The sequence below is a fragment of the Gopherus evgoodei genome, chromosome 15, assembly GCF_007399415.2.
Source record: "Gopherus evgoodei ecotype Sinaloan lineage chromosome 15, rGopEvg1_v1.p, whole genome shotgun sequence".
In the NCBI taxonomy this organism is placed as follows: domain Eukaryota; kingdom Metazoa; phylum Chordata; order Testudines; family Testudinidae; genus Gopherus; species Gopherus evgoodei.
Window position 1 is genome coordinate 14,160,130 of NC_044336.1, and position 12,656 is coordinate 14,172,785.

At 54.7% G+C, this 12,656-nt stretch overlaps 1 protein-coding gene across 4 annotated transcripts in view; it reads left to right on the forward strand.

Moving 5' to 3' along the window:
- UNC13D (unc-13 homolog D) overlaps positions 1-9,626 on the forward strand; it is a 50,997-nt gene extending 41,371 nt beyond the window's left edge. For all 4 annotated transcript variants that reach the window (XM_030535059.1, XM_030535058.1, XM_030535057.1 and 1 more), the window contains 7 exons: positions 1,533-1,638; positions 1,733-1,804; positions 4,054-4,137; positions 5,066-5,186; positions 6,061-6,184; positions 7,174-7,379; positions 7,977-9,626. In XM_030535059.1, the coding sequence (XP_030390919.1) occupies positions 1,533-1,638; positions 1,733-1,804; positions 4,054-4,137; positions 5,066-5,186; positions 6,061-6,184; positions 7,174-7,379; positions 7,977-8,083 (820 nt within the window). In that variant the 3' untranslated portion in view covers positions 8,084-9,626. The remainder of the gene's footprint in view (positions 1-1,532; positions 1,639-1,732; positions 1,805-4,053; positions 4,138-5,065; positions 5,187-6,060; positions 6,185-7,173; positions 7,380-7,976) is intronic.
- The last annotated feature ends 3,030 nt before the right edge of the window (positions 9,627-12,656 follow it).

The window sequence follows — 12,656 nt, forward strand, 5'->3', positions numbered from 1 at the left end:
CTAGAGTCTATTGCTGTGGACTGGACCAATGGGTTCACTGCGGTCGTGGCTCATTGCACACAGCAGCCCACTGTAGGGTGCTTTCTCCACTGCAATCATTTCTCTCTTCTTCAGGAACTACACTACCTTATATAGACCCTTCTGTCCCTGAAGATCCCAAAGCACTCTGCAGACCACATATATGGAGATCCTTCACCCACTGCTGAAATGCAACCACATCTGGGGTGGAATGCGGCAGCCTTTCTAGCCCAGAATCACTGCACACAACAGGCTGTTTGAGGGGGATTTCAGGCAAAGGGACTGTACTAACCACAATGACCCAGCCAGCTTACCACCCAGGAAACACCCCTGCAGTTGTGAAGAATACCATGGAATCTTTGATCACCACCGTGCTCAGGGCCTTCGTGTTAAGTCTTTACCCCCTGGATGCCGTCTCCAGCACCATGGTGCTTTCCACTACTGTACTGGGCCATCAGCTCAGCACTGAGCTGAGGGATAGAGTGCTACCTCCCCACTTACTGTCTCTTCTCACCTGCCATGCTAACCTGAGAGCTGTCATAACCTTGGGGCTAACATTGGATATAAACTGGCCAGCAACAAGTTTAGGCTCAAAATTAGCTGAAGGTTTCTAACCATCAGAGGAGTGAAGTTCTGGAACAGCCTTCCCAGGGCAGCAGTGGGAGCAAAAAACAAACTGGTTTCAAGGCAGAGCTTTAGAAATTTATGGTGGGGCTGATATGATGAGACTGCCTACAATGGCATGTAGCCGATCTGTGACTGCTAGTAGCAAATATCTCTAATGGCTGGTGATGGGACCCTAGATGGGGAGGGTTCTGAATTACTACAGATAATTCTTTCCGAGGTGTTTGGCTGATGAGTCTTGCCCACATGCTCAGGGTCTAACTGATCGGCATATTTGGGGTTGGGAAAGAATTTCCCCCCAGGTGAGATTGGCTGAGACCCAGGGCAGTTTCACCTTCCTCTGCAGCGTGGGGCATGGGTCACTTGCCGGTTTAAACTAGTGTAAATGCTGGATTCTCTGTAACTTGACGTCTTTAAACCATGATTTGAGGACTTAGTAACTCATCCGGGGGTTAGGGGTCTATCACAGGAGTGAGTGAGTGAGGTTCTGTGGCCTGCAAGGTGCAGGAGGTCAGACTAGATCATCATGATGGTCCCTTCTGATCTGAAAGTGTATGGGCTGAGGCCATCACCCCAGTCTGCAGTGTATGGGCTATTATTGCAATAGATTGTTCTATTCTACTACAGCGGAACCAGCCTGCGCTCCGCTTGCAATAGAAGTATGTGCCAATACACACACTGACACGTTTCACTTCCCCTCCTCCTTTTCTGGTCCAGGTTTCTCTTCACTTATGTCTTAGCTAAGACCAACAGCTTCATGTCTCCACTGAGGCAGTAGGGTCCTAGGTTTTCCCGCCCAGAGACTGACAGTATCTGCTGTGCTGCACTGGCCTTTTTAGAACTCGCTGTGTGCTGCAATCCATTCTCTGCCTTTCCCCCGCTCACTACAGCCTCCTGGAGCTGCTCTGGAACCACATCCTGAATGAACTGACAGCTGCAGCCAACCAGCAGCAAAACTCCTCCAGGTACTACAGGAAGCTGCAGATCGCCTTGCAGGTAGGTAGCATCTGGCAGCAAGCATGGGGCAGAGGCCTGGCTTTGGGGGTCTCCATACAGCAAATAACTGTTCACTCCTCTCTGGTTCCCATAGAACCTGGAGTACTGCTTTGACGCTGGGGGCTGCGGGCTGCCAAGGGATGCCCGGCACACGCCAGCATTCACGGTAAGAAGCTCCTGCACCTGTCACAGCTGGCTCTAGCAGAGTGATCTTCCAGCCAAGGGGTCCCAATAGGAGGGGGCCTGCATGCGCACAAAGCTGCTGGTTCCCTAAGCTTTTATTGCACCCCCTAGTAAATCACTAGCCCTTCTCATCAGGGAGATGTCTTAAAGGAGTGGCGGGAACTGAAGGCCATTGTGGAGAAGCTAAATGAATTCTTTGCATCAGTCTTTCCTGCACAGGATGTGAGGGAGATTCCCCACACCTGAGCCAGTCCTTTTAGGTCACACATCTGAGGAACTGTCCCAGACAGGTGTCACTAGAAGAACAAATTGATCAGTAATAAGTCACCAGGGCAGGATGGTATTATCGCAAGAGTTCTGAAGGAACTCAAATATGAAATTGCAGAACTACTAACTGGGATATGTGTAACCTATCGCTTAAATCAGCCTCTGTACCAGATGACTGGAGGATAGCTAACATAATGCCGATGTTTTTTAAAAGACCCCAGAGGTGATCCTGGCAAGCCCGGTAAGCCTAACTTCAGTATCAAGCAAATTGGTTCAAACTACAGTAAAGAACAGAATTATCAGACACACATAGATAAATGCAATACATTGGAGAAGAGTCAACACGGCTTTTGTAAAGGGAAATCATGCCTCACCAATCTATTGGAATTCTTTTAGGGGGTCAACGAACATGTGGACAGGGTGATCCAGTGGGTACAGTGTACCTGGACTTTCAGAAAGCTTTTGACGAGGTCCCTCACCAAAGGCTCTTAAGCAAAGTAGGGAGTCATGGGATAAGAGGGAAGATGCTCTCCTGGATCAGTAACTTGATAAAAGATAGGAAACAAATGGTAGGAATAAATGGTCAGTTTTCACTGTGGATAGAGGTAAATAGCAGAGTCCCCCAAGGATCTGTACTGGGACCACTGCTTTTCAACATATTCATAAACAATCTGGAAAAGGGGATAACCAGTGAGGTGATAAAGTTTGTAGATGATATAAAATTGCTCAAGCTAGTTAAGTCCAAAGCTTACTGCAAAGAACTAAAAATGGACCACAGAAAACTGAGTCACTGGGCAAAAAATTGGCAGATGAAATTGATAAATGCAAAGCAATGCACATTGGAAAATAATTTCATCCCAACTATACACACAAAATGTTGGGATCTGAATTAGCTTTTACCACTCAAGAAAGGTCTTGGAGTCATCGTAGATAGATCTCTTAAAAACATCTGCTCAGTGTGCAGCAGCAGTCAAAAAAGCTAACAAAATGTTAGGAACCATTAGGAAAGAGAGAGATGATAAGAGAAAATATCATAATGCCAATATAAATGCATGGTACACCCACACCTTGAATACTGCATGCAGTTCTGGTCTCCCTATCTCAAAAAGATGCATTAGAATTGGAAAAAGTGTAGAGAAGTGCAACAATAATGATTAGGAGTATGAAACAACTTCCATAAGAGGAGAGATTAAATATTGAGACTGTTCATCTTTGAAAGGAGACAACCAAAGGGGGATATGTTCGAGGTCTATACAATCATGACTGGTGGAGAAAGTGAATAAGGAAGTGTTATTTACCCCTTCACATAACATGAAAACCAAGGGTCACCCTATGATATCAGTATGCAGCAGGTTTAAAAAGTACTTCTTCACACAACTCACAGTCGCCCTGTGGAACTTGCCGGGAAGGCTGTGATGAGGCTCAAAAGAGAATGAGATAAGTTCATGGAGGACAGGTCCATCAATGGCTATTAGCCAAGATGGTCAAGGATGCAACCCCACGCTCTGGGTGTCCCTAAAGCTCCAACTGCCAGAAGTGGGATTAGATGACTGCAAATGCATCACTCAACTGTCTGTTCTGTTCATTCCCTTTGAAGCACCTGGCACAGGCCACTGTTAGAAGACAGGATACTGGGCTAGATGGATCATTGGTCTGACCCAGTATGGCCATTCTCATGTTAGAATGTTTCCACTGAAATGTTCCCAAGGTGGCAGTGGTGGGGCAGGTGCCGCTGGGCTCCCAGGGGCTGTCTTCTCCTGCAGATGTTGGCACGGTTATGGGAAGAGAATGCTCCTCGATGCCCTCCCACCCTAAACCTCCTGGTGGCTTCTTGCTGCTGCTGCTCTCCCTCTTGGGGACTTCTGGGTTTGAGTTCAGGTCTGAGAGCGCGGATGTGAGTGCTGATCTCTGCTGGCCTGAGTGCCTGACTGGGTGTGTTTCTCCTCTTACCCCCTGTTCTCTCAGGATTTGGAGAAAGGGCTGAAGCTCCGCTCTGCCACGAGCAGAAAACTCATCCAGAGCTACTTCAGCGAGAGAATCCGAGAGCAGGTGAGAGTGATGAGCCTGGCCTGACCCTTCCCAATAAAGCACCGTTACCCTGCCCACCCCCATTGGGTTGTCCCCTCGCTGCACTCCTCCATAGTCATATGTAGGAAAGTGGTCATGATGGGGTTAACTGGGCTACTAGTGAATGATGGGTTGGAGCCATGCATCACACCCACCCACCCACCGACTTCCTTTTTAGTCAGTGGGAATCCTCCCCCCACCCCAAGTTGTGATCCAGTTAAATAAAGCAGGAAGTTATGCAGTCCTGTGAGTGCGAGTTGCATTAAACGGTCCCTTTACAAAACACAACCCTTCTGTTTGTATTTCCTTGTGTAAGCTAGGCCTGACCGTTACATGTTGTTCTACGGTCACACTGCAACAAAACACCCGTGGCTGGCCAGTGTCAGCTGACTCGGGTCATGGGCCCAGGCTGTGGGGCTATAAGACTGCAGTATAGCCAAGCAGGGGGAGCCCAGTCTCTGGGACCCTCATTTGTGGGTCAGCACATGTGCTTTATTGCAATGTAGACATATGCTAACAGTCAACAATCCAGGACCTGATTGTAAACCTTCCTAATCAAATCACAAGAGCTTCCCATCCTCCACTTCCTCTCCTCTGCTCCCACAGTGCAGGATGGCAGGGTCCCCTGGGGATGGAGAAAGTGCTACTTAGCCATCTTGAGGGATGAGGTGGAGTGACGGGGAAGGACAGGTGATCTGGAGTTTAGCGGATGAGATTGAGAGGACAGTCGCTCCCATGTCTACCTTTCGCATGCCTAACCCCAGTACCGAAGTGTCGGGATCTCTTTCTTGTGGTGATGCTGGTGCTGGGTGCTGAACCCCGATAATGCACCCCCGTGCTCACCCCTTGGCAGCACCAGTGGTTCACGTAACTGGCGAACTCTTGTTTTGTTCCGTTCCTTGCGTCCCAGCTGGAGATCAGCTCTGAGAAGTACGGTGCAGTGACCATTAAAGCTCTTTACCGCCCCTCGGAACAAAAGCTCCGTGTTGAAGTGCTCAACGCTGTCAACCTCATCCCGCTGGACTCGAACGGTGAGAGCCCACAGGCTACAGAAACAGTCAGCGCCAAGGTGCTGCTTGGGTCCTGAACAGCGTCAGAGCTGATGCATGCAGCTGGTGGCTCCAGGGTATGGGAGAGCAATGATGAAAGCATTGGCACATGGCCTAGAGGGGCCCCTTTGCAGTCAGTTATGCACAGCACTGAGCTATGAGCCCGATACCCCAGGGAAGTTAGTTTGGTCACGACCTGTGAAATTCTGTTATCTGCAACATATGAGCTCAACACAGAGCCTAGCAGATTAAGCAGGGGGTCTAGCTCACTTCATAGAACTGATCCCAGTTTGTCTCCACTCCAGGTAATGTGTGGGGTGCACACACAGCAAGGGGGTGGCATCAGACTAGCATCCTTCAGAGCCACATGCACACATCTCCTCTTCCCTGGCCTGGATATTCTGGGGTGATCTCTAGGGAACAGACTGTAATTCATGCAGCCATCCAGGAGAGGTCACTGCTACTTCACCTGAACGCAGTGGCAGCCCCTTTAGCTGATAATCCCACACAGCCAGCGCCAGGTTTAGTCCATTGATTGGAAGAGTCCAGACGCCAAGAGGACATGTGCCCCCAGCGGGGTTCATGGAGGGGAAACTGACCTCAAACCGGAAACTCTTGTGCTGCAGAAGCCCCAGAGAACCAATCTCGCACTCTGCCCCCTTGTAGCCCCCGTGCACCCTTGGAGGTTAGATCCATAGTGTGGGGGGGAGGGAGAGCGGAAACCAGCTATTGCATGGCTTTGCCACGCCAGTGTGGAATGAACGATCCCAGCAGCGCACACAGCACTGATCCTTGGAAGTGAGGGGATCCCCCAGCAGCCTTGTGCTCTCTCTCAGTCTTTCCTCCGCCCCCCTAGGCTCCAGCGATCCCTTTGTCCAGCTGACCCTGGAGCCGCGACACGAGTTCCCCGAGGTGGTGGCGCGCACGACCCAGTGCTGGAAAAACGAGCTCCACCCGCTGTTTGACGAGGCCTTTGAATTGTACGTATGAGCAGCCATCCTGGCTGCTTCCCATTGCCTGCTCCCCAGAGAGCACCAGCCCAGCATAGAGCCTCCCTAGACATGCTGTCCCCACCCAGTGGCCAGAACGTCCCTTCCCAACAGGATCTGCTTGCTCCTCTGCTCGCCGGGGGGGGCAGATCCTGCACTGGGGCCTTCTGGGAAGAGAGATCCGCATACGCTGCAGATGTGATTAATGCAGTCATGGTTCAGAAGGCCTAAAACTCAGGCTTGTGTGTGCAAAGCCCCACTGATAGGGTGAGCCCAGCCTGACCTGCGGCAGAGCACTGGGCCTTCCCTGGCAGCTGAAATGAACCGTACACACGGTACTTTTCTGTCTCTTGGTGGGGCCAGACCAACATCTGCCAGTGTGGAATGCTGGGGCTGCCTGCCTGAGCGGCTCCAAGCCCTTGGCTGCCTGCTGAGAGGGGTCAGGGGGACGGGGGGCACTACACCAAAGCAGCACAAAAATTAGAGGGGTGAGGTTGGGGGTGGGGGACATTGAACCAAATGGGAAATACCCAGTGCTGTGAGTACCGAGCATGGGGTTCATGTGTTCTCTCCTGATTACCGGCCAGCCCCTGCTTATTCACAGGTGGGTTTATAAAGCACAGGACTCCGGGTTCTCCAGCCATAGGCAAGTCTGAGGCTGTGATCGGGCAGCAGGGCCCTCCCTGCTCGCTATAACTGCTCCAATTGAAAGCCCTTGGGGCAGGGATGTCTCTTGGACTCTGGCACTATAAATAATTCCTGTTTAGCTTCCTCTGCCCTGATGCTAAGGGCAATCAAGTTTGGCCCCCTCACTGCCAGCTGGGTTTTGCTTCAGTAGTCACAGGCTGCCCATCACTATAGTATCTGGGCCCCACAGGGTCTGAGCCCCTCGCTTGGACCCATCTGAGTCTCCGCCTGTTGCTCCTGGTGGGTGGGCTGCCCCGTGCCTGAGAAGGCCTGTGCCTGTCTCTTCTCTGCAGTCTGGTCCCTCCCGAGAAATGCCAGCAGGATGGCGCCTGCCTGCTGCTCACAGTGTTCGACTACGACAAGGTGGGAACCAATGACCTGGAAGGAGAAGCCTTTTTTCCCCTCTGCGATGTGCCAGGGCTGAACGGAGACGAGGAAGCGGCTGACCCAGCCCGGGTGTCCCAGACCCGGTTACCACTGATGCACCCCAAACCCACCGGTAGCCATGGCTTTGTCTCCAGCTGCTCCCCTGCCCCCACCTTCCTCCCCTCCCTGGAGCTGCTTTCCTCACTGTGCTGCCTTGGGCCAGTGACTTAGCCTGGCGTCCCCAGCTGTGCCATTAGACAGTCCAGTCGCAAGCCCTTCTCCTGCGGCAGGGTGCACAGTGATCTCTGAGTGCTTGCCAGTGGGTGTCTGGTTTGGCTCTGTGCCAGTGCCCTGTTATACTGAGCCTTGGGGGATGGACCCAGCTCTGTGCTGGCCTGGGTGGGGGGGACTTAGACGTCTCTGCTTTCTGATAGTGGGGGCCCATTGCAGATGGGGCATGTGCAGGGACCCACCCCTGAGCACACCATAGAGTCTGTGCTCTAGGGTCACTTCGGGGCAGCTGTAGTTCTCGGCCTGGCCCTGAACTCTGCTATGGCTGAAGCTGTAGCCCCCTCAGCCATGTGCTTTGCTGTCGCTTGGAATCAGCCATGGGGGCTGAATGTGGGTTTCCTAGGAAGGCTTCCCTGGAAAGGGGAAGAAGAAGGGCTTTAATGCACCAGTCTCTCTGCTCCCCTTCTTTCTAACCCCTGCCTCTCTCACCTCACCCCAGGGGACCCGCTCCTGAAGCTGCTGGAGTCCAGAAAAGGGGACAAGGAGGCACAGGCCTTTGTGAAGCTGCGCAAGCAGCGGGCGAAGCAGTCCAAGGAGAGTGTATGATGACAGCCGGGCAGGAACCGGGCCAGAGGGGAGCAGGCCTCAGCCACGGAAGCAGGGTCCAAACCACCATGCCAGTTGTAAAGAACTCCATCCAATCCCAGCCCCCTTGGCAGCAAAGGGGCTCTCGCCAAGGAGGACCCTAGGGGGTGAATCTAGGCTGCAGCTGTCTCCATCCCAGCTGTTTGTTGCATCAACCTGGCTTCAGTCTGAGGATGGGGGGAGCCCTGTGCTGCTTCCCATCACAACCCAGCATCAGCAACCTTGGCTAGTCGGCAGCAGCTTGTCAGGTGCCAGCAGGGTCTGCGATGTGCCCCGGCTGCGTTCCCCGCAGGCCATGCTGTACTCCACTCTCCAGGTGGTGCAGGAGGGGAGAATGGGGAGGGGGGGAGGCCAAAAAAAGCTGCAATTAAAGCCATGGCGGAGGGTAGGGTAGGGGTTGAAATCTATCCAGCTGGCCCTGCTGGAGCAGCAGCAGCTGTTTGTTCCTGCTCCAGGAGCTAATGTCTAAGCAGCAGGGAGCATGTGAGACTTCGCTAGTGCTGGAGGGAACAGAGCTGAAAGGGTGGGAAGGGGAGAGCTGCTGACAAGGGTAAGCGCAGGACTCTGTCCCCGGGCAGCTACTGCAGCAGCCACAGTGGGGAAATCACTAGCACTCCTGCTGCAGAGCAGCACCACCCTGAATTCATCAAAGCCAGGCCCCGTGAATTTGGCTCTGGACAAGGACTGGGCCCTTGGCTTGGGGCCAGGGCCTGGGAGATCTGTGGTCTGCTCAGCTGCTGCAGTCAGGTGCAGAGTGCGTGCCCTTTGCCTTAAAGGGATCATCCCCATGCCTACTTCTCTCCCATGTTTTAGTTACTGCTACAAGTAACTAAACTTCTCATAGTGGAAATACCAGGGGAGAGGGAAAGTGTTCATCTCGTTAGATAGCTTCCCCTCTCTGCTACCAGGAAAGGTAGGTACCACACTGAGCTTTTAAATCACTGGCCCTGGGGCAGCTGCTCCTTTTGCAGCGCTTTAAACAGGGTCCTTTGCTGCAGCAGCTCTTTAACGGCGGCTGCGTATGGGCCCGTACTGGTGGCCACTTTTTACCGGTACACCGTACCGGCCCATTCCAGTGCACTTTCACCCCTACCTTTGCTCTGTGACGGCATGCGACTGGGTCAACGCCAGAGTGCCGGAGGTGGAGGAGTTGTTGTAAGGGCCCAGATTCACTGGGCTTCTGCTCCGCTTTTGTACCATGAGGCTTGCACTACCTGGCAGGGTGTGGTGCTGCACGTACTCACTGTTGTCCCTCCAGACATGGCCCACTCGTAAGTCCCTGCATCACGGTGGCTTTGGGCAGCTCCATTCTGTACTCACAAGGCAAGGGGGGTGCTCCAGCTAAGCCTACTTTAAGGTTCTCACAAATAAGCTATTCTTATTTAAAACAAAGCTCCAGCCCTTTACAAGCTAATCCCCTGCTGTACTGAAAGGGAGTAAGTTTGTGATTGCGGGTCAATGGTTCAACAAAAGTAAAAGCAATAAAGAGGAAATTGCCTCCAGGTAACCTGTGGGACTCTCTGGGGCTGGGGGGACAAAATTATATACACAAGTACATGACGCATAAGCACAGCAGAGCAGGGATGGGTGCTACAGTGACTAACCGGGTCAAGGGTGGGAAAATTTTCAGTCGCTGGGCTAGGCTGACATTTTGATGTTTCTTTTGTCCCAAATCAAAGTGCTCACAACAGTTCTGACAAATTCTATTTAGGAACTAGCACCCCAACCAGCTAGAAACCTACCTCAGCACCTCACCCCTATGGACATGTTTCATTTCTAGATGGTACAAACACTTCACTGGGGTGGTGGTATTTTGCCATTTACATTTATTTAAAACAAACTCTAACCTAGTTCAGAACAGAAGAGTCAAAATGCTGCCACAGGCTTTTGTTAACTTTTCCTCAAACATTGACTGGCCTGCTGGGTTCCTGCCAAACGGTTCCATTGTGTAGTACGGACATGTTTGGCAGCAGGCACCAGTACGTGGGGGCAGGGCCCAGGCGGTTGTTTCCCACAGGGCTGCCCCACTGCAGCGAGGCATGTTTGGTTACAGGCCTTTGACACCTAAGCCCAACCTCATCCAACACCCCGCTGGCTTGGGCGATGGAGCTGGCCGCTGCCCTGCACTTGCTTCCAGAGGCGGGGGGACAAGAGCTGCAGCACAGAGCCAGTGACCAGCCTTCCCTGCTCCAGGCAGCCATGAGCACACCCTGCATGGCGTGAGGCCTAGCAGCTCGTGGCCTGGGGTGGGGCGCGTGGCTGTGATGAGGAGGTGGCACTGTAATAGCAGCTCCTTGAGCCTGACCCTATGCAAGGTAGGCTATTGCCTGGTTCACCAAGCACTAGGTGTGCCCCACTAGTGCCAGTCCTGCTCTGCCCCCTGCAGGCAGCTCTGCATGGGGTGGGGGAGCCCACACCCTACTTGCACTCTGGGCAGCAGAGCTGAGTCCTTAACCCACTCCTGTAGGTCAGGTGAAACGCAGCGGCAGCCAGCTCCTTGCCCCTACACCACCACGGCACAGCGCCCCATGCCTCGGTCAGCGTCAGCCTGTCACAAACACAGGGCTTGAGAGGCTGCCCACCTGCAGCAGTGGAATGATTGTTCCAGCAGGGGGCACAGCTGCTCTGCACCAGTGTGGGCATGGGCAGAATCAGGCTTCCTGGGATGATGAAGTGCTGCATGGAACGGCTAGAACCTATATAGCAGGGGGTGGGGGGTGGGGGGAATGCTAAAATACACAGCTTGGGATGTGGGGTGGGGCAGGGACAGAACATTCCCTGTACACTCCCCTCAGCATCCACCTCTCCCCCTATGAGCCTACTGCATCAGGACCTATGTAGATGCCCTGAAACACAGGCACAGGTCAACAGTGGGAGCAGATTACTTAGGCCTCAGCTCTGGTGCACACTTGTTGTATCAGAGGGGTAGTCTGGACTTGTAAAAGAGTCTTTTGGCACCTAACAGGTGTTTTGGAGCATGAGCTTTCTTGGGTGAACACCCACTTTGTCTTAGCGGACGAAGTGGGTCTTCACCCATGAAAGCTCATGCACCAAAATGTCTGTTAGTCTAGGAGGTGCTACAGGACTCTTTGCTTTTGTTGTTTCTACGGTAACAGACACCCCCAGTTTGGCTCTGCTGCCCCCCGCCCCCCCCCCCCGAACGCTCCCCATGAACCCTGGGGTTTAACCAGCCACTGCTGCCAAAGCAGGGCGGGCTCTAGCAATTCCGAGGTGGTGGGGCCGCTCTGCCGGTCACCAGTCCTGCGGCTCCGATGGGCCTCCTGCAGGCGTTTCTGCGGATGGGGGTCAGCTGGTCCCCCGGCTCTGGTGGACCTGCCGCAGGCGTGTCTGCGGATGGGGGGGTCAGCTGGTCCCGCGGCTCTGGTGGACCTGCCGCAGGCGTGTCTGCGGATGCTCCACCGGAGCTGCCTGCCGCCCTCCCAGCCACCGGCAGAGCGCCCCCCCCGCGGCGTGCCGGGCCTGGAGCCGGCCCTGTGCCAAAGCAGCTGACAAAACTCACAGCGCAGCAGCGCTGGTTTCAAACCACTTTCCTCGCGCCTGGTCAGTAAAGCGGAGCGGTATCAGCCCCAGCTGCCAATGCAGCGCATGTGGGGCTGACCCAACACAGGGCCACTGCTTGAGGCCCGGCAGAGGCCGGCCTGCGTCCGGCAGCTGGTGCAGCACAAGGCACTTAGCGGTGCTCGGCCCGCCCCGGAGCTGGCCCGGCACACGCCCAGCCCTGTAATTTAGCCGCTCGTGCCAGCGCTCCCGGGTAGGGCTCCCAGGTGTCCAGTTTGGCCGCAGACCGTCTGGTCCAAGAAGGCCGTCCGGTTCCCTGCAATAACGGGCCTCTGCCACGCGGGGGGGGGGGGTAGCAGCAGCGGTTGTTCCCCCCGCCCCCCCCCCACTTACTGGGGCGCGGGGAGGGCACTGTAACCAGTGTGATTTTTTTTCCCTTCCTCCAACTGTGCCCTCATTTCCCCGGCCCGTCACTCTGGGGCCATTCCTCCCCCCCCAGTCCCTCGCTCCGGGGACGGACACCAACCCTGTTCTGCGGTACCCCGATTAGCGCCCCCCCCCCAGCTCCAGGGCTGGGCCCAGCCCTCCTCACTCCGCTGTGCCCCGAGGTCTTCCGTCCCCCCCCCCCACAGCCCCCCCACCCTGCTGTGCCTCAAACCCCCCCCCACTGGCTCCGACCCTACCCCCCCGCTGTGCCCCAATTCTCTCCCCTCCCCCCGGCTTCTTTCCCACCCGCCCCCGCCCCCCCCAGTCCCTCGCTCTGGGGACTGACACCCCCCCTCCCCCGGTCCCAGTTGAGCACACGCCGCATCAGCTCCTCCCAGCCTGGCTCTGCAGGTGAGTCCCGTGGGGGGTGTGTGTGGAGGAACAGGGGTGCAGAGCCAGCGGGCGGGGGTGGGGGGAGACAAGACGGGATCAGTGGGGCAGAGGCGGGGCCTCAAATGACGAGCTGCGGGAGGGGCAGGGCTGGGGGGGGGTGTTTGGTTGTCAGGGTTTAAAGTTGGCAACCCCAGTG